Genomic DNA, 22,498 nt, shown 5'->3' with positions numbered 1-22,498 from the left:
AGAAACGGCCATTAAGGGTAAATTGAGGGGGTCGAGACGAAATCGCCGGTAGGCTGTGTCGATAAGGGGCACCGTGCGTTCGCTAGTGACCGTATTAAGGGCCCGCCACACCGAAAGAGAAACGAAAGGGGTCCTCGAGGGCGATAATGCGCCGAAGATTTATGTTGTAACGGCCAGGATGAAATTCCATCGCGGTAGGTACGCGTACATAAGTGGCGGTGGTGCTGGTGGAGGCGCGAGAGTTATGGCGGCCCATACTGATACCCGCTGTATAAACCCCGCCCGGCTGCGCGCGACCTCCGTGTCCCGCAGCCTCGCTGGGCATACTTAATTAAATACGTATTAAGGGCCTGAGTGTGTTCCAATGTACGTCCGTATCGTGGCATAATGTATGTTCGCCTAGAACCACGAGAGGGACAATAACGTCGCCTCCGAATCACTTTCGAACTGCTACTTTTCTCGAACGCCACGCTCGAACCGCGATCCTCCAAAATAATTCGCTTTTTTGTTCTTGGTCTACCTCGTTTTGTAAAATAGGGTGCAAATATTAAGCACAGAATTTTCCAATTAATAAGTGATCACTCGGTGACCATCATCGACGCGTTGACCTCCAAAAATATCCACTTAAGGGTCGTGCACCCTATTTGGAAAGATACCGAGATACTGGCTGAAGAACGTATGAGCGGAAGTTACGTAAGAATGAGTTCTACAGCACTTTCCTCGAGATTTGCTTCTTCCTCGAGCCTTCGTTCGACGACCCAGAGCGTGCAACGAAATACTCGGTACGTAAACGCTTCGAGGGAATGTCCATAATGATAGTAAGGAGTCCGTTCTTCCTCCTCTTCCATCTTCGACCGTACCTGCCTCCGCGTCCACCTTCGCAACGAATGCTCTACGGGGTATCGTCCGGACATTCCTGAGCAACTGGCCGGCGACAATAAAATAAAACATTACTATCTCGGAGTGGAGCCTTCTCACTCGCCATTCTCACCCCCTTGCCAGAAGATTTGTTCTCGCTAATAAACGTCGTTTTCACGCGAACTCCCTTCCAGGGACAGACCGTCGCCATTTTCGAATATCGTTCCAAAGCTTTCCTGAGAGGCGTAATGAAAAGAACATTTGGCGGTAAAAGAAACGTGTTTCTTACGATGAATCGTCATTAGCGAGGCACGAAACGTGTCGAAAAGCAGAAGAGGGTGGCCAGGAAAAATTCGTGGATCGAGAGAACGAGACGCAAACGAAAGTAGGCGGTCCCAAACAGCGGGTCCGACGTGTCCGGGGCCCCCCGGAGGAATCGGGCAGATATAATGATAACTTGGACCCCGGGTATAATGACCAGCGAGGGACAGCGCTTCTCGAAGACACTGAAAATAATCTAATTATTAGCGGAGACGATTATAGTAATTAGATGCAACGGACCCGGGTGGGGGGGCAGGGGAACAGGGTCCTCCGTGGCGATGTCAGAGTTCCCTCGCGCGACCCACCTATTACAGGTATACTCTGCCTATGAGAGCGTTCAAATGAAAAGGTGTACACTCCTACGGGGGCCTCCTTTTCGAGGAACCGTGAGCCCTCGGGAGGACGGAGCCGGACGAGGCGGAATCGAAAGAGAGAGAGCCCGAGCCGCGTTCCCGGCATGCAATTATGTAGGAATCCTGACGGCGGAAGAAAGCTTCACCGATCGGTTGGCTATGCACTGAATGCAACAACTTCGAAACGATCGCTGTCGGAGGAGCTGGGCCGCCCTTTGTGCGCCGGGGACGATTTTCTTGCGCGCGACGTTCTCTGATTTAGACGCCCGATTCCCGGAAAACGGACATTCGTGGTCAACGGTTCGCGGTATATTCCTTCACCAGAAGACGCGAGTTTTTCGACCGGTTCGGCGATTGGGTCGCTCTGCAAGAGGTTTCAGATGCGCTCGTCTTCGTGAACAAATTTTGAAACGATCACATTGTTTTTTTAAACGGAGTTACGTATCTAATCATATTTTCGATGAATTTTGTAATATAAGAAATCGTAGACTATCCTGGAAGAACGTAGAGGATCGTCGCGGGTCGTAGTTGACCCTTAGGAGGGTTGTTAAAGAGTTTCGTGCAGTTTATTGGAAGGGTTGTCGCGTCCGCGATTTTTTGAACGATCTACCGGAAGCATAATAATCCAGGCGCGGATCGGGGCTCACCCTCGCGGCTCCTCGAGCAGAGATTCTTTTCGTCCACTACAAGCATCGGAACGGCGTCGTTATTGTATGGAACGAGGCGTCCTCGTTATCGTCGCTTATCGCTAATAAGATCGCTGGACCGCTCGTTATCGTCGTCGTCGCACTCGCCCTGTCCTCATTTTCGTACGATTGCGATCGTTAATTATCCCTATCGCAGCTGATCGTCCTCCTCTTCCACTTCCTCTTCGCCCTACCCTACCTCTGGCCGTCGTTGTCCTCGTCCAGCTTCTCGTCGCTGTCGCCGTTGTTGTCGTCGTCGTTCTCCTCGTCATTATCATTCCGGTAATTACCGGTGTATTCCCTCGTTATCATCTTGTTATCGCTCGGCCGTCGTGCTTCCGCGGCTGATCGAATTTCGAGAGATTCTGCCGGGGTCGTGGGTCGTAAACAAGCCGCACTCCCGCGTCTCGCGATTTTCGTCACCGACCAGCCTTCCGACGAGGTTCCTAAGTTCTCACAGATCGACGATCGTGACCATCCAAAGCTCAGAAGTGCCATTCCGTGATAATGGGGGCTAGCAAATCTCCCACGAATTCGGGATGATCTTATTTATTTAATCATTTTGTTCGGCTCGATTTTTCTCTTAGCTTGTACCAAATTTATCTGTGTTCCTATTGCTTTCTATATGTATATTTAACCCTTAAGTGGACTCCCAATCTCAACCGAATTATTTTACTTAACATTGATTTTTACCAAATTGCTAAATGGAAAACGAAGCAGCGGCCCCAATGATCCACTTGAGGGTTAACCTTGCAAGAAATTAAAAAAGTGAAAAAATGAAATTACAAGTAAGAAACTTGTATCAGTTGGGATCGATGGATCGTTGCGTGTGCAGGATCGTCTACGGTGGCGTCTCCGACGGATTTTGTTCCGCGAAGCAAAAACGAATTGGGTCAAACGGTTCCCAGCTTCCAGGATAGAAGTAATTAACGAATCGAGCGGGGCTCGCCGATCTCCGATTCCGAGTTGTTTAATGGCAGCAACTTTTCCGATGGCTGATACACCCACGGCTAATGGAATTTTTATTAAAAGGCTTTGCTTGCTCGGACTTTGCTGCTACGAAGTCGAATCGTGTTCGTCCACGTGGGATAGAAGTTGCTCCGTGCGCATAAAATTTTCTCATTAATGCTTCGACTCGATCTCGATGATTTTTATCCCTTTCTTCATCTCACCGACGGTATTAAAGATCGTATAATTCTTCCGTAGATCATTCTCATATTTTATTAAAATTTTATGTTACATAGTGGCATCAACAAAATTCAATTACTTCTAAAATGGAGGAGATCATTTTTGCTTACATTTTCGTGCACCGAATGAATAGCTGCGGTGACACGAGGATCTAAAGCTGATTTGTGCCGATACTTTGTTAGCGTTCCATTTGCCTCAGCTTTTCTCCATTCACATCACCTAGACCAACGATTTTTAACAGTTTTTCACTCGCTACTCCTTCCCGTAAGATGAAATTATTATCCAAATTAAATCGTTCGGATAAAATATTCTGACAGTTCAAAAATAAATGAATTTATTCCATCGAACAGTTAAAATTTTTATTTAACGGAGTAAAAATTTTTGTTCGTATGTTAAAATAGCTCCAAGCCCGACGTTCCTCGAGGACGATTCTCGTGCATTTTATAAAAATAACGTATATAAATTGTGCCAGACACACATGTCCAATTATTTCTATTTATTTGCCAGTCCGTAGAAATGACTTGTCAACCAATTTGCCTCCGAGCTTTCCTTTAGCACTCTTGCTCCTCCAATATTCACATTCCTTCCAATATAACGATTTCACTTCCAGGTCAATAATCTTCCCTTTATAATATCCAATTAGAGAAGATAAACTCTGCAACGATATAAAATATCCCTGTTCCTGCTAACTGCCGTACGTGTTTCGCGATATGTCGATACTCACCATGCGCACTTAGGATTAAAGCGAAGCATCGATTAACGGAAAAAGAGTTTCATTTCGATTTCTTTATTCTTTCCAAATATGGCGTGGCCTCGGTGGATGAGGTCTTGGGATAGTTCTTACGAGGCCTCAATTATTTCCAAACGATTCTTCGAAACTGGAAACGATATACGCCCTAACGTTTAGAGATGTAGTCGATCGACCTGAATTCGACTAATACGCACTCCGACTTCGCTTTAAGTATAGCGTTACCCCGATCTCATCGTATCCAAATGAATATCTTGCTGTCGAACGGCTCCGTGTAATTTCGTGGCGCGAGGGGGTACGGAATCATTTCGACGAAACGTGGAATCTCGAGAAAAATGTTTCTCTTGGATGAAACGAAAGAGTCGAAGCGAACAGGTTACTCTGTCCACTCTATTTTCCACTAAGATCATAGGAAGCTTGTAATACAAATTATTCTCTTCTGTACCGTAAGCTGCAGAAATTAATTTTAATGAATTCTCTAATTAATTAACTTGCGAATGCTTCTGATAAATTGTTGTCTGCCTTTTTCCTGGTGTATAGAAAGAATCGAGGCCATCTAGCATTCCTCTAATTTCCACTCGATTGTTTCTCGATCGTCGGTTTCTTAAGCGTTCCTTCCGCGTTGACGAAAGTGTACAAAACGTGCAATAAAACTAAATTGCGTTTGAAATTTTTGGTTAATTATTAATAACGTGCTTGCACGTGGAAGGAAACGCGAAATAATGGCTGAAATTGCTTTTCAATCTGCTGGCGAAACACGAAATTCATCGTGCTAAATTTAACACTTCGCGAGCATAAAGACGAAGCGCAGAGGCCTCATTTATATTCATTGAAGCGTAAATGACGCGTACTTTTAATTCGATTCGAGTCTTCCATTTATAGTTACTCGAAAAAAATGTCCCTTTTAACCCCAATTCGTATAAAATTACGTTCCATTCGCCGCGGGCTCGTTTTATGTTCGGGCCATTGTCCCTTATTTTTCAAATATTATAAAGCCGGTGTTGCTTTAAACGGCGAATGGAAATGAAGTTATCGACGAAACAAAATGTTGTTCGTCGCGATGAATAGAGTCCGTAGCTATTGGATCTTTATAGCGTGGAAAGCAGGCGCTGCGCGTCTCCAGAAATAAAAATTCGCAAACATTAAACTGGAAGATCGCGAATAGCTATGGGTCTATAAAGCCCATATATCGTTGTAGTAAGACGTTAACCAACTGCGAGACCACGTAACGACTCGGACTCGTGATGCGTAACTCATGTCTAAATATAAAAGCAACGAGTCGGGATCGTTATGACTTTTCGGCCGGCAGTAAACATTAGCGCGTTAAAGGCGGTATTTATGCGTCGTAAGAAATAAATACTTTGAAATTAACGGTCAAATTTTTATCGCTTTCCGGTTCGTTAGCACGTCAAAATAAATTCCCTTTAACGTACAGTCGCAGCGACGGTGTCGCATAATAAACATCGAGACGCAAATACGTAATAAGTTTTCGTTGAAAAATAAATCATAATCGCGGAATAATTGAGTTGTATCAGCGATTCTTTGTTTGATTCGTGTTCGAGCGCATAGAGTGGAACTGTTGCTGGCCGAAACAAGCTAAAAAATTGATTCGTACGGCGCCCGGCGACCTTTGAACTCATTTCCCCCGAAAAACGAAGGTCCGGAAAAATTTAATTCCGCGCGATGGAAACCAGACTCGATGTTCCATTGTGCGTTTCCCGAACCCGTCGTAAAGACTTGGACGCGATTGGCTCTGTTGACCTTCGTTAAATAGAACGTAAGTCACCGGACTCTCCTTTATCCGAGCGAATAATCATCGATCGTAATGAACAAACCTCGCCAACTAATTGGAACAGATTGCACGTACGATCGTATTGTACGCGACGATCTACGCGTGGCGTTCCTACGCGATTAACCTCTCCGGGTGCTTTGGCTAAAAATTTCGTAATGGTCACCTAAACTCAAACGTGACTTAGGTGAAAAATTGTACATTTTCTTGGCAAATTCCGCCGACCAATTTGAGGAAGGTGGTTCCCAGAAAAACGATTTCAGAGTTTCAGGTAGTAATAAAAGGTACAGCTGTTGGTAATTAATTTACTGTAGCAGCTCCATAAAGTGGTTCTTCTAAATGCTCATTTAGAGTCGCTTGTTCTCCTCTGCTTGCCTTCCTGGCTTCCTCGGACCTCTCGTAAATCACCCCATCTTGATTTTCCATCCGTTACGATTGACCCTGTTCAGATTTTGGGAACGTGTTAAACGTCTCTCATTGAAACGTTCTGCGGTTGAATAAAAATTTAATTATGATTTAAATATGACGTGGCACCGGCGTCTTAAGAGATATCTGTACGACTTGACGATGGCGATGGTCGTGACACACGCGTGGCTGAGTATTTCCGGCGCTTAGGCGTGGACGAGTATGTCAGTTCGTTGTGCGTTAGCGGTTAAGTATCTTCGGCCTTCCAACAGTTTTATTAGTGCCACTTATTATACAGCCACGTGTTTCTTTTCGGGGCAGACGGTCGTAGACCCTCCTTCAGTCACGTTTAGACTAATATTCCATACGCTAAGAGATTATAAACGTGTATATTTAGATAGAAAAGTCAGATACAATTGATTCTATCGTGGACTTAAATATCGACGTTATTATGGGTGAACATGTTGCGTGAAATATTTTTTATTTGAAAAAGGAAATCGATTTCTTGAACTTGTTAAACTAGAATTCCTCCTTAATAGGGGTACGCTGCATCACTCTGCGTAACGATTGCAGCGTCCGTTGCGCGACAGCGTCGTCAGTTGCTAATCCCCGGAAAACTCGTCTCCCGCTCTCTTCCTAATTAATATCTTGCCCCTTGCCTCCCCACTCTTTTTCCCCCCTCGTTTCTCTGTCGTCGTGGTCGGTAATGAAATGGGTCCATTCTTTTGAATTTCCATCGGAGAGCGACCGACGCGCTGCCGAGCGTCGACGCCCCGATGAAAGCCTGTCGCCCAGATGGCCCGATAAGCCGAACCGGTAATTAATAATTAACGGTTAACAATTAAGAGTGAAATTAGCGCGTAACACCGCCAGGTTTAATTGGACGTAACACAGAGAGGCCGGGCAGGTGGTGCTCGACAGGACGACGCGATTCCTTCGACGTCTCGGGTCTGAATTTAATTTCCTTCCTGGATTATACACCGCCCGCTGATAAATATTGGGGCCTTTTCGGACAGCCGCGAGATCCTCGAACGTCCGTATAATTAAATCCGGTAAAAATGGTTTTCAAACGCGACGCTGTCCGCCATCCCGCCATTATCCTCGCGTCCGTTTCGATTGCTTTCTATATAGATCGATTCAAGAGGCTGCACGAGGCGAAGAAAGAAGGTCGAGCTTGCCGATATTTGCGTGGAAAACGTGCGTGTTCTAATTAATCGTCCACCTGTGGAGCCGGGACCATTTTTATCGCTACTGTTTCATTTCAAAATTAAGATATGGTTGACAAAAACGAGGAATATAGTCACAGATCTCTGACCACGCATTATATTTACGGGAAAGAATTTTTTTCTCAAAAGTGAGTAGTATTTCGGGGTTGTATGTATTCACCAAAAATGATTGTAATTGACCCCCGGAACTGAAAATAATTTTTTTAGAACGATTTAAAATCTTTTCTTTTCAGGGTAATCAGACAGTTATGGTCAGACATTATATTTTCGGTGATGAATTTTTCTCTCGAAAGTGAGTAGGATTTCGGGGGTATGTCTATTCACCAAAAATGCTTGCAATCGACCCCCGCAACTAAAAATAATTTTCTTAGAACGATTTGAAATTTTTTAATTTCGCCGAAAAATTACCAGTTTTCTTGAATTCAGTGCCAGCACATATCTCTCCTATGGCAGGAATAAACAAGTATTCACAGAAGTGAACGCGGAGGTATTAAAAAATTTCTGTTGTAAAGTTTAATACCTCGGCTTCCGTTTTACCGTATTATTTTTATCGCCGTGTACGATTCCACGTGTCCGTTTACTATGTTGGCCTAGTTAACTGGAGCACGGCAGTTAAGTGGTTAATAGACGCGTGGTGGTTTCTGTTTCGGCGATCCCCGGAGAGAAACTCGAGCGAATTCAAATGGGTTCCCGGCGTTGCGAAGTAAATTCGGAACGGCGCGCCCGGCGACGACAGAAAAGTTAAGAAAGACAAAACACGGAGGTAGATTTAGGCGGAAGTTTTAATACGGCCTCGTTACTTTTCCCGCGATATTAAGGCGTCTCATTAATCTCGCTGCATTGTTCTGCAACTTCTACGCATCTTACGTTAAACACACTTTGCAACGTCGTAAATTAATATAGGGATGGAAGCTACGTATTCAAAAAAAAATAAAAAGCATTGTACGAACAATTTTAGTAAGTCACATTCAAGTCTACTCGCTTTGATTATTTTTCTAGTATTCCTTTTCACATTGTACTTTAAAGTTTGAACAAATACCACCTGTCGCGTAGGGATTGTAGAAATGTTGTCAAACAGGACGAAATCGACCAGGTTTATGACTCGTGCAGGCCAACAGACTAATTTAAGAAGGGAATTTAGGCACAGCTGTACTTTCCCGAATAATAAGGTACAATTAAGTTATAAACCTGGAGCAATCTACCCTTGGATGGTTGGACTGGGTTGCCAGGTCTACCAGCAGGACACCTTCGGTGGGCAATTTCCAATATCAATATAGATATTTATCTCCTGGTACAGCTAGTCGAAAAGTCGATAAAAGCTTTGGATAATTAGATATCGCATTCAATACGGTTGCCTCGTTAGAACAAAGCTTTGCAACAGGATTCCACCAAGTAGATCATCCAACTTACGTGGTAACTCGCTCTTTAAGGTCGTTAACTATTAACTTAAGGATGAAAATGACCAACGCAAATCGCAAAGCGACGAGAAACAGCGCACGAAAACAAATACACGAACCGTAATACGTTAAATTGGATATTCCTGGTGTCTACCTGGGGGCGCAGGTTATTCTGCGAGCAGTTTCCCTCGAAAACGGTCGGAACGGGGCACCGTTATGTCCCCGGGAACCCTTAATGCCCGGTCTGAAATAAGGCGACGTCGGAGCAGCCCGAAGAAAAGGTACTCGTTACTTGGGTTCTCCTGGACAAAAAGACAGAAGTTTCGGGGTCTAGGTCGGCGATCGCGTCCCAAACGGCACCCGCTGAGCTACCAGGAAGGACGATTATTGTTAATTAAGGTGGGCGTGTCGGGCAGGTCATACGCCGGTTTCACGGCCCTTAACGAAGGGACAGGTCAGCCCGTTTTATGAATTCTAATGCCATCCTCGGTATTCGGTGGTTCACGAAATTTCTCTCCCGCATTTGCATTTCACCAGCAGCGCGAGAGAGAGAGGGGCCGAGCAACCTCGTCCGCCGACGACTTTTAACCTCGTTCGCCGCTTTTAACGTAATTAGCCCGCCTATTCACCGCTGCCACTCCGGCGAATTATCAAGTGTTGACGGTCACGAGGTATTTGATAACCAATCAAACGCCATTGTCCACCGAAACTGGGGCTCCTCTCGTTAACGGCTTCACGGGCAGCTCGCGATTTACCTGTCCTTACGAGGCGTCTGGACACTCTACCGAGAAGGAATCGCCGAGCATTCCATTCGGACGCGTGTAACGCGCATTAATGTTTAAATGCATAAAAACCGTGACTGTTTATAGAGTCACCTCGACGGTAATTGATCGAATAAACCGTTCTCCGCGTTTTTAATGGCTTTCCGTAAGCCGGGTTTTATGGTACGGACACCAGGAACACGCTACTTAGGGAAAACAGCTGCTTCACACCTCAGTCGAACAACCGAGGGATTATAACCATAAAACTCGCCTCATTGTCACGAATTTTCCAGTCCCAACTCGTGTGTATATTTATCGATGCAGCCATTAGTTCGTGTCTTCGTCCCTAAAAATTTTGTAAGGATTCCTGCTCGAGGTTTAACGAGATCGTGGGAGTAGTTTCTATTTTGAAACGACTGTATCGCGTGTCGAATTGTCGCTGGGAGGTGACGACGAGTTAACGAGATTACTTCGCCGAGGAAAACGAGGAAATCTGATTGGATGCCGGAAAAGATCGCGAGGGGGAGTAATTAGAACGGGCTTTGTTCGTCGTCGCCGCAACGCGCGCTTCGTTTCCGTCGACGACGTTCCCGTTGCCACGCTATGATCGAGGAGACGATATTTCTCGTCGATTACGACAGATCTGTGCTTCCTGGGGCTTCGGTTCGATCCAGATTAACTGGAAAATTAGACCTTTGATCTTGTCGCGCCTACGTCCTTTCCGATTTTCTTTTTTTTTCGAAGAAACAGCCGTTATTCGTCGGCTATTGCTCGAACAAAAACTACTTAAAACCCTTATTATAAATTTGTAAGCATTCCAAACGTTTGAACACACGAGATCTAGATCCAAGCTCGTAGATGCTGGGCTTAATTACGCGGAACCAGGATAAACAAATAAACCGGTCGCATCGATCGTCGTAAAATGTTTATTACGGCAATCGTTCTGCCTTCCCCTTTGTTGGTCACGGCAACAATCGAGTACGTCTTTACCGACGCGAACCAGAGGATCATGGGAAACAAGCGTAGAGAAGCTGAGAGGGGTAGTCTCCGCGAACAAGATTGCGTTTACCATCCCCGTGGACCTTTCTCTCGCGATCCACGGGCGCTTTAATGCCCCTGCATTCGGATTGAATTTAAATATTTCTTCGGCCGACGAACTCTTTCGCGAATTGCTCTGTCGTAAAAGGTCCCCTGCACCATCCTCCCCCATCCGCGGATCGTTTTGCCGCGAACCGCTGTTTCATTCGGATCGGCGGCATTATGAAATCGTCTTGAGGACCAATAAAATTGCCCCTGCGACTCGGACCGCCGGTGAAATTAATATCAGCCGGCACAGTTTCGTCGCTAAATCTAACGCGATAAATACCCCGTAGTCTCGAGATTTTCGTGAAGCTTATGAAAGAAGTTTCGACGGCTGTTTGAACTCTGGCCCTCGATCGGTATCGAGATGACTTCCTTCGATTCGACCTCGATTTACAGGTTAAACGTTTGTATGTAGGTGGCATATTTGATTGTTCTGTTTATCAAACACCAGATCAAGTGCTGGACGAAATCACAAAATAACATTTTTTAAATTTACTGTTTCAATTTTTAAATATAAACACCCCCAATGTTGCGGGCTGGTTTCATCTGGCAAACTGATAAATGATAAATGTTGGTTTCTCTTGTTACAGATATCAGCAGAGAGCCGGAAGAAGAGAGCCGGTTCTAGGAGAGCCGGGATCCAATAAGCTTCCAGTTAGGTAGGCTTAAAAAGCTTTTGTTTTTCGTCGTGGGAAGCTGTTGGTGGGCTCGTCGGGCCCACCCTCTCATCGGTCAAGCTGGCGAGCGCTCTAACCGCTGGTATGAACCCCCACCATCCGGGCCACTCCGCAGCGTACCCGCATCATCCCTCGCTTTCGAGCAGTCCGCATCATTCCGGGCCTCATCACGGCTACAGCACCGGCGGCGGTGGTGGTGGGGGCGGTGGCGGCGGCACCACCACCACACCAGACTTGCCAAGTCCCCATTCACCGCCCCACGGACCGGCCATCGACCCAGCCACCCCCTACGCGTCGCTGCAACAGGGCCAGGGGATGGGCAGCAACGGGCATCATCACGGCGGCGCTGGAATGATGGCCGATCATCCACATCACCCGGGACATCCCCATCCTCACCTACCAGGACACCCCGCTTACCCCCCGGTCAATCACAACAACAACTGTACACTCAAGGTGAGCCACCCCCACTTGCAATTTTATTCATAGCATAGCATAGCATAGTAAACTCGTTTTAGGCCCACGAGACAATTTTTATACCTCACAAATCAGTTTGATATATTATTAGAATTTTTGAAGGGATGCTTTTTCTCAGGCGAGACTCTCTCTGCTTAAAATTGATACGTGTGGTAGTTTGTTAGGTTGATTCGAGGATGAAAAATGGTAACAGAAAGTTTGGAAATGTATAATTACGATCGTGGCTTTTACTTAGTTTCCTGCACTCAAGAACTTAGGCAGTCTCGAATACGACGGCAGCAGGGGGGCCAGACTTTCACCATTATGCGCTTGTTTACGCTTCTGAGATAGATGGTTACCAATTGCATCTTGAAAACACGCTGCTTCGAAAGTTTCTGATGCTTAAAACTACAATGCTAATTTAATTAGAGTTCGTGACTCGTATAGGAAACCTTGTTTGATTTTCATCGCGAAACTTATACGTCTTGCACAACTTAAAACATTTTCCGTTGATCAGCGACCGGTTGAGGACTCTAAAATAAAAGTAAATTGGTAATTATTTATTGTAGCATTCACATCATATGATCTTTTCAAAATAACACATATCGTCTCAAGAACAGAGAATCCCGTTCCATAGCTGTTAGGCAACCGAATCGACGAAACAAATTAAATTGGGATCTCTCCCCTCGTTGACCCCTGTCGAGTGCCCCGTCATTTTCCGTCGCCCCCGTCGGAGGTACGCTTCGTGTGACGTCTCGTATCGGGAACGGTGCCCCGTGTACGATTAAAATGCACTTTCTACGCTGGCTCGTCGCGCGAGGATGATCACGAGAAAAAGTTTTCAACCGGAAGCACCTGGAACGAGTACGTACCGCATTGTTCGCGTAATAACTGCTGTTGGTCGTTTATTACGTAAGCCTACTTCGCGGCCGTGTAATTTCCCACCGACTAATACGCGCTCGTGATCTCTAAAAATGTTAATCGCACGGTGGAAATCGCGCGCTACGACGCAGACATCGAGGATCGACGAGAGAACGTCTCTGACGTTCTTCTTTTCATTCTTTTTTTCATTGCCAAACGAGAAGTCATTAATTGCTGAAAAAGTTCCTTACGTTACCTTTAACCGTGATAAAGATAACTATAACGTTTGTTTTTTAATATATTCCTATATTCTTAGCAGTAGATAATGATCTATACAAAACTTGTGATTATTGGTTCAGTTGTGCTGCTTACTGTAGATCGTGCATGTCAAACACGTGGCGGTCCATGTATTTTTTGTTTCCATTATTATATTTGTTGAGATTTGTAATATTGTTTATGAAAGTTTCCTATCTCCGAATCTTGAATAGCCGTTTGAATAGTGCATATATAATGTTAATAAGTTCCGAGTGTAATATTACGTTTCCTTAGAGCGATTAGAGTTCGCAAGGCGGTTCGGAACGCTGTCGTTTTATCAAACGAAAGTAAATTTAACATTTTTCGATCGGATAACGTGTCATCCAGTATGGTGTGAACGTAAAAACTTACGACCCATTGTTAAACACGACCAAGTGTTGTCTGTGGCTGTATATCGAGCAAGTTGGGGGATTAGTTTTCATGGGTGGCATTATAGCCACGAACAAATGCTCGAATTTATTACGAAATAAAATTGAATGCAAGAAAATGCACTCGAGTTATCCACATTTTTCAATATTTCCAATTTTCTTTGGGGCCCCTTTGGTCGGTAAATCAACCCTCTCAGATTTCACGCCCCCTCTTGGAAACAGAGGGTCGAGGAAAAACTTTGTCGACTGCTTCATCACTGTGGCTTGTCCACTTGCTCGGACAACTGCTCCGACACGCTGGCCTAAATTCCGGTATCTGGAGTCGCGATGATACTGTCAACAAATCACCGTGTCGAGGTCGGCTTTTCGAAAATCGACGCACAGGTGGGCCCACCGAGTTTGGGTCGTAACGGCAGGTCGAAAAGCGTCGCGAGAGAAGCTAGAGACGCTGTTAGGGTCTTAGGCTAAAATTCAGAAGGCATTACCCGTCCCGCGTGACCCTCACTTAGCTCGCCATTGACAAACGTAACAATATAGGCATTTACCATGGAGAAATATAATTGAATAGGGGCGGAGGGGACAGCGAGGAACCCGGGGGTCCCCCGTCGTCCCTTTCCCCCGGTGCTGGCCCCCTTCCCCGTCGCTGGTCGCGTCGTTTCACTCCATAATACACCGTCCGTCTCGGTCGCACGCTCCCCTACCACCGTCACTGCGTCCTCGTCCGACCCAGCCGGAGCCTATGGATGGGTCCCGTCCCCTTTCAACGTTAGTTAGGTCCTTTCTAGGCTCACCTTTTTATTCCCCCCACCAGGGACCCGCTTCTCCTGGCTGACCGGGGTACCTGAACCCCGGGGCCTCGCGAGGCATTCAGGGGCCCAATGCAGCGGCGGACCAGTCAGTTCACTGTTGACTTCGGTCGGGATCGGTTCGCTTTTTCCTGTCCTCGCGCGCCTCCGACGCTCTATCCGTACGCTCTCGTCCAATCAGCGCGTGGCTCTGGCCGTTTTTCGGGGCCCGATCTCTCTCGTCCGTCGCACGGAATGTTCGCTGGACGTCGGAGGCCGGAGGAAACGCACGCTCCTCGTACCCGACGGCAACGCTGATCCGTCGCGTCGCGCAGGAATCTCGGGTCTCGCGAAAGGTGACGCGCACCGTTCGTCTCGTGGATCGACGAAATACCTTTTTTTGGATGATTCGGGGACCGACGACACGCCACGGTCCCGTGCAGTGGTTCGGTGCGCAAGGTGTGTGACTCTCACGCGAGTGGGAGAAACGAGTGTGCCTCGCCCGAGGACGAATGATATCATTGGGCGAGTGAATTCGCGGCGAGAAGGGCACAAAGTCGCCAGGTTTTTCGGGCAAACGTTCAACGTTCGGGGTCCCCGCGGATCATGGAGGTTCACGCGCACCACTACAACGCCATCGCGACGCGGATGAACCAGATGAAGTGTTTCCCCGGAGACAAAATCGTAAGCATCGAGCGATCCTCTGTTTTAATACCGATCGTTACGCGTGGAAATTTTGGCCCACGGCGGGCCCCCCAACAGTGTTGTACCGGCGAGCACGGGGACCCGTGGCGTCACTTGGGAGATTCCAGTTCTATTCGGGACCTTCCGTTTTTCTACATTTGTCGAAATTTGGAGACCGTAATCGCGAATTTTCTGTGCGAAGGATTCATGATGATCTTCGGTAATAGTTATGTAGAATAGAGTGACTGAATTTCTTCCCAACCTTGAGAACCAGAATCAGAACCATTGCTATTACATTATAAGAATATAAACTTCGTGAATGAAATGCAAAAGAGAGGAATATAGTTAAAAACAAACTGATCAGTACTTGATAAATAGTATGGGAATATGTGAACGTAAACACGTACACCGTGTATTAAGGTGCCTTAGTGTGTTTCTCCTTCGGTGCAATCTCCAGAAATTTATGATGCAAGTCATGTTCTTGTATCATTAGGGTATTAAGCAGATTCGTCACATGTCGATTCTATTGAATTGTAACAAAAATGATCTTTTATTTACCAACAAACTACGCGATTACGTTCGATCAATCATGCAACCTTTATTATTATTTATGACAATTTACCATCTTAAAGGCAACTTGTTAATCCAAATAGAGTTTTAGAATTAAGATTGATGGCCACTCGATGATTCCAAAAATATATTTACCAAAAAAATAATGTTCGCGCGAGTTTCTTTGGCGATCGAGCCTGCGTGGAATAGTGGAATAGCGACTCTCGGATAATCGTTAGATATTTACCCCTTTTAAAGTTCCCGGCTACAAATTTCGAGCATCGTCGTTGGAATTTCGCTGCGTTTCCACAGGACCCGTTCCGTATCGGATTTGACTTTAGCCGAGGCAAATTGCTTAAACGACTCCGGTAGTTTCGATTGACTTGATTTGTCTCGATACTCGACTGTTTCCGATTACAACGTTGCATTAATGGTATCAGCGTCGATCGAAGTTTGCACTGGCCGCATTGTGCGCCGTCGTCCCGCTGAAATACATATTCATCGTCCGATGTTGTTCAATGGAAGACAATACGCGTCTCTTTTTCCCCTCTCTCGCCCAAGACGATTACCATTAGATCAGTCGTAGAGGGCTAATTAAATTTTTTCGACCAGCGAACTATCGTTTGACAAATACGTGTACACCTCGAACGATAAGTCTGTGTGCTCAACTACGAATCAGGCCTGTGGTCTCTTCGATTCTAACAATATTCTCCATCTTTAATATTCGGGACACAATTCTCAATAATTTTAAAATAATTTTATTTCAAATAAAATCCTGCTATCTTTACTCGAATGCGAATGAAACGTTTTCGAGCAGTGCCCGAAGTGCAACAGTATTTAATTTGAATACTAATGGATCAGTTTTAAAAATTAAATAACTTGCTATTTAAAATGCATATTTTATCGATGCCTGCTGCATTATTTGAAAGATAATTAAAGTCAAAATTTATGTAAATAACTGTTCGATCAAATAAATTGAGATTTGATTAAAAACATATTCCAGAATTTTTATATTCTTTTTCGCCGTATCGGATGGATTTTATATCGGGTTATATTGAGAAACGTCGTGGAATACAAAATTTTCTTCGAACAATACATTTTCGTCGAAATACAATTGGAGTTATTTAAGTTGATCGTCTCTCTTTAAACTCGATTTCCATTCAAGATATTTTATTACCAATATTGTATGTAACACTTCTATTTTAATGAAGGAAAATTTTATTACCTTATTTACATTTTGCATTAATAAGCAGACTGGAAACGTTCACTCGCGATACCGTGTCTTACCATACGCTAATGTGAAATGAAAATGCGCGCCTCTACTTGCACGTTTATTGTATTCGTGACCCGAATCAGCATTCCAGGATGTAATACTTAAAAATTCACATCGACTTAACGAATTAACAATTTTTGTATAAATTATTGGGTCGATGGAAAAGTCCAGACAATGAGTATCAACAAACCATTTGACAGACGTCAAAGACTGGTTACGAATAATGGACATTAATATTTAAATAAACGTTTCTCACGGCGATTCAAATCGTTTCTATAAAATACGACAGAACTTTTCCACCGACCCAACATGTCCTACAGCGACACGTTGACGCGTGGACCCTTTTCTTCTTTTTTCTCCAAAAGGTTCCCCTCCTCATTTCTCTTCTCTCAGAGACTCTCGTTTCATCTCCCGAAGTCAAACCAGCTTCCAATAGCATTTTAAAAATTCTATTTCCGAGGTTCTCATGATAAACTCTGTCGAGCCGCGTATACCAATCTGTGTGATTTTATCATTAATTAAATAATCTTGCTAGTAAGGCCAGGTGCATACTATCGACTTTCCGTCTACTAAATTGTCGTATGACAGAAAGTCGATAGTATGCGTCCAGCCTAATTGCTCGATGAATTATCGCCGATGCATGCGTTGTTTCGTCAGGATCAGAGATTGGCAAAATTCTAATTTAGATAAAAAAATTTTAAACATCTCGTGGCACACGAGGAATGATAATGAAACCATTTAACCGTTACTCGTTAAATGTGTTGACTCGCGAGGCAATCTACGTCGAGATATTCAATTTTTTTAATTCGTAAGTCAATAGTTCATTGCACGTGTTGTATAATGTCTCGCCATCTTCTGGATGCTTTGCATGTTGCATTAGGGAGAAAGTTTCCGTTTTCGCCGCGGTGGAAACTTGGACATTGATGTTCTACATCGTCCGTGGCCTCAGATTTTTCATTCCGCGAACTTTGCGAAATTAAAAACGCATATCGTAACGATACAAAATCGGCGGCAAGCGATATACGTAATGTTTTCGATATAAACGCGCGATAAAGGAGATTTTCACACGTGACGTCAATTTGTTGAAGTTTCTATAAGCTTATGCAATAATATTCGCCGTGTCGGCAAAGAAACGTGCGGTCTGGCGTTGATCACGGTGAAAGGCGATTTCTTTCCTCGTCGCTAATGACGGTCGTGTTTCATTTATTCCCATATTTAATTGATTTAATTTTCAGCTGCGTTTTGCTATCTGATTTTCTAATTGGAGTCTATAACGAAGGACACTCGGTCCCACCGTGCGGGCAGAAATACTTTCTTGAATTGCAAATCGACATCCAGAGTTCTTAAAGATCGCCGCTCTAATCTAAATTAAAGATTTCTCCTTCGTAAGCAATTAACTTTTTACGTGTTACCGGACGCCCAAAACGAGAATCAGTCTCGTGCGATTGTAACGAAGAATTGCCAGCCGAGAATTTAGCGTGTAATTTGTCTTGGAAATTTGTTACGCCTGAAACTCGAAAATGTAATTGATATATTTATGATAATATTATTCAAAAAATGAAGTTGATACCTTCAATGGTTTCTCAGAAACCAGGTTGAATTTAAAAACATTAATAATTTATGTTGCAATATAATAAATCCAATTAATAAGTAGCTACATTTGGAAGTGGAAAGGGCATAATTATATAGTTACCAGTTGGATTTATCGTATCGTTTTGAGTTTATCATATCATGAATTATTGATACGAATCTTTTTTCAATGTGATTCATATTTTCAGCGTTGCATTTGTTACTGATTATATATTATGCTTCTTTATGCAATTCGAAAAATCGAAAAACGTTCGTTGCCGTTGCAAATAACATAAAAAAGGCTCGTACAGATCGCAGCGAGATATTTTCATCGGTCAGTTTTATTATTCGCCGGGAGTATTATTAGCCATCTACATAGTACCTGTTTATCGTGCCTTCTTTACATGTAAGAAAATGGATTTCTGCGAAATGTTTAATATTCCTGGCAGCATCCCGAGTCCAATACCGTGGATTATTTTTAATTAACGTGAATATATCATCGCAATTAATCTTGATTGACCGTCTGTTCCGCTCTTTACCTTCTTAATTAAATTCACCGCTTCTAAACTTCTTAAACCAGTTTCGAACAGTGCCTTCGTTATTCATATTATTATCGTACACATGACAATCTTCATTCCGCCATCCGATGAATTCTGCATTAATATACGGACGGGAATGAATATTTAACTTATTTATATTCGGACGAAACCGTGTGTCTCGATCATAAATGAGTCACGATCGCCGCGTCGCGCAAAGTATTCCATAAATATCAATTATTTAACAATTATTTGGTTTATAGTAATCAATCAGTTTGATACGAACGCATTCGTTAATTAGATACCATTACGGTACGCGTCGCAAATTCCCTCGACTATCCATTTATTTCGCCTCGTTCCTGAAAGTGAGCTGCTAATGATAGGCGACAGGAATAGTCCTTTTATTCGAATTTTAATTTCAAGTTAATTAATCCTTTCGTCTTCAGATTATTCGAGAGCTGCACGCAATTCAAGTTCGAATTTTTAATATCGAGGGAAGTTTTAAAGTCTCTGCTGTTCGTTGCGCTATATTTATTCGCGTATTATACGTTATTTCATACACGCGTATGCATGTATGCAGTTGCCTCGAAATAGGTAGTTCAATTTTGGCAGCGAATTGTGCTCTCCGTACCATTTTTCTCGATACGTTTCCGTTCTGTATTGTGTCACGATCCGCGCGTTATGAGTTGCTGTCCCATCCCGCTTGAAGTATTTTAAATTGCATCGAGGCTGATGCGGGACGTCATCCAATAGAGAAGACAGCGTGAATTCAAAAAAATCCCCAATACCATTTTACTATTTAAGATGTTATACGCGGAGCAGCGAGGACCGATAATACGTGTATCGAGGATTCCACGCGTTGACGCTAAATCTCATTTGGCTCTTAGTATTCTTGTACCAATGCAGAAATTCTCCGCGACCCACTTCCATATTCCCCTCTGCACGTTCCATTATCTTCAAAAATTATTCAATCAGTCACCGAAGAACCCTTTCAATACAAACTAACAAATTTACAAATCCAATCTGATCAGTTTATATTTTAGAAAAGGTCTGATATAAAACAGCCATCGACTAGAAAATTCTTATTCGTTGTTTTCTATGGTTGTTACAAAAATTGTTGCCAGTGGATCGCCAAAGAATTTCTCACGCGACTCGCCAGTGGAGCCCAGTGTTTTTCGAAAGATTTCTTTTCCATTGCGCGCGCTCGTCCCGCAGCCTTCGCGCGCGTAATAACGCTCGACGCGTTACAAAATAGCTCGGTTACGAGCGTGTTGTAAAAGAACAGGCTCCTGTCGGAGAGCACACGGCGAAGAAATTGCCAAACGAAACGCGCGGGAGTGTTCTTCGTCGTTAAAACCCGGGGCCGCGGAATCAATGTTTATTCCGCGACTGGATCGTACGGCGAAGATCTCTTGTCGCGCGTCGGCTCCGAATTTTGTCCGTGTAATTCGACCACGGTCGATCGAAATTTACGAGATCGTATAAATTTTTCTGCGATTCGATTCAAATTTCCGTCGTCGTCGTCGCGTAGGAATATTTTCTCGTTTCGGGGCCCCGGCGAGAAATTCGACGCGTTTCCGGCGCGGTTTCGGCGACGATTTCAGCGACGTTTATCGGCGAGTCGTATATTTTAATAATCAGCCACGTCGACCGCGATTATTCACGCTTACCGCCGTTTACATAATCGCGACTAAGTGTTCGCCGAGATTGCTCCGGCTGACGGTGCGCGTTGATTTATCGCCAGTTAATGACTTTCGATTCCGTATTAATTATAGGAATACGCCACGGTTCCTGTTAATAGAAGCACGCGGTGGTCGCGGGCACGATGACCGGCAACCTGTTATTATTTTCAACAATTTCGTTGCATAATCGCGCGAATGGTCGCGAGCTGTAAATCCCCGAACACTTTGTGTGTGTATCGTTTCCGCGGAGGTTCTTCCGTTTTCGGCCATAACAGTTTAATCTGGGACACGGAGGCGCTACGTCGGGCGCAATAGTGCGCCCTGTTTTCGTTTCGTTAATTGGAAACTGTAACTCGCCGCTTGTAACGATGGCAATATCTTCCTATATTTGTTTTCTTCTTTATTCGTTCAACGGTAGATAATTTTACGGTATCCGTAACATCTATGTTGTTGCGTAATATTTTCATTTGTTTCTCTTAACGTGTCGAGGTCTCTGCAAGATTCGAAAATTTCTGAGATATTGATCGTAGACTAAAATGATAATAAGAATAGTAAAATTGAAATATCACGAAATATCGGAGTAAATAAGAGTAGATGGAAACGAATTTTCTGTAGACTTTTATTGTATATTATATCATATCTTTGGTTCATTTTTAATATAAAAATCTAGGACACGAAGGAGTGTTACATTGGAATAATAGTGTGTCCTAGTTTTCGTTAATTGGACGCGACTACAAGTCAGCGTTTCCAATGGATAATATCTTACAACAGGTATTTTGTAGTCATTTAACGAAAGATGTTATATTTTATCATTTTTATCCAACGTGGATGCTAGTTTATAGAGAATAATCGAAATTGTTAATTTTATTCGGCCAATTGCGCGACTGTATCTTTGCTGATGATAGCTAAATTTATTATTATTACCGGGAACTGCAAAATTAGTGTAGGAAATTGTCATTATGCGATGAATTAAAATTATCACCCATGGTAATTTGAATTGTTTTCTACCTAATGAGTGTAATTAAACTGGGTGCACAAATTGCCATTGTACGATAAATTTCAATCATTATTTCTGGCAATTTGAACTGTTTTTCTCTTTACTCATATTTCGAGATCAGAATTTGGGTACACAGATTAAAATAAATAACTGTTACAGCCCCACGAACAGAACGATTTCGAGAGTAAAATAATTTGTTCCATTTTTATATTTTACATATTAACTCTCCGTTTCTATTGTTGTGGTCAAAGAACTTTAACGGTACCCGGTGTATTAATCGACGTTACACTTACGAAGCGAAAATAATCCGGGTTGCAACAGAGCCAAACTGCGTCATTCGCGAATCAACACGAAGTTCTAACAACGCGATATGCAAAGCACTTTAACGGCAACTTTTTTATGATCCCGAAAGCAGTGTCCTTTTGTTTGAGAACATTTCGTACGGTCGCAAAAGCATTTCTGCGTACCTCCAACGTTGGCGTGGAAAAATACACTGTTCAGCAGGTTATATCAACAAATTAGTTTCCACTTTGTTGCGTCGGTCCACGAAATTCACTCGTTGCAATCTCACAAAGAGGAGCAGTTGAAATTACCCGGTAACTTTGTTCACCTACAATTACCCGAAGCGGGCATTCCTCGAGAAGTTACTAGGAAATAGAATTATGAGATCATGTAAATATTAATTACGATAGTCTTTGAGAGTATCCGCTGTCAAATCGAATAGTTTTTTTCACGTCTTTATTACTCGTGCATTAAGATACATCGCGTAATATATAATTTCTCATTTCATTAGTACTGAAGTCGAGATCAATTTATTCGAATATTCCTGCTCCTTTGAGAAATTTATTGTGCAAAGATATTAACAAGAAATAAATGCTTTCTCGATCCTCGAAATAGGTATCGGTGGATTTTGGAAATTTGTAGCGGATGTTGA

At 43.7% G+C, this 22,498-nt stretch overlaps 1 protein-coding gene across 4 annotated transcripts in view; it reads left to right on the top strand.

Moving 5' to 3' along the window:
* The window catches only part of LOC122396021 (LIM/homeobox protein Lhx9), a 441,838-nt gene that overhangs the window by 349,613 nt on the left and 69,727 nt on the right, over window positions 1-22,498 (top strand). For all 4 annotated transcript variants that reach the window (XM_043394097.1, XM_043394098.1, XM_043394095.1 and 1 more), the window contains one exon: window positions 11,406-11,945. In XM_043394097.1, coding sequence (XP_043250032.1) covers window positions 11,577-11,945 — 369 coding nt within the window. In that variant the 5' untranslated portion in view covers window positions 11,406-11,576. The remainder of the gene's footprint in view (window positions 1-11,405; window positions 11,946-22,498) is intronic.

This window comes from Colletes gigas, unplaced genomic scaffold (assembly GCF_013123115.1).
Source record: "Colletes gigas isolate AHSC1104 unplaced genomic scaffold, ASM1312311v1 Colletes_gigas_Sc00006, whole genome shotgun sequence".
Classification (NCBI taxonomy): Eukaryota; Metazoa; Arthropoda; class Insecta; order Hymenoptera; family Colletidae; genus Colletes; species Colletes gigas.
Note: the sequence above shows the minus strand (reverse complement) of the source record. Positions and strands in the feature narration are given on the sequence as shown.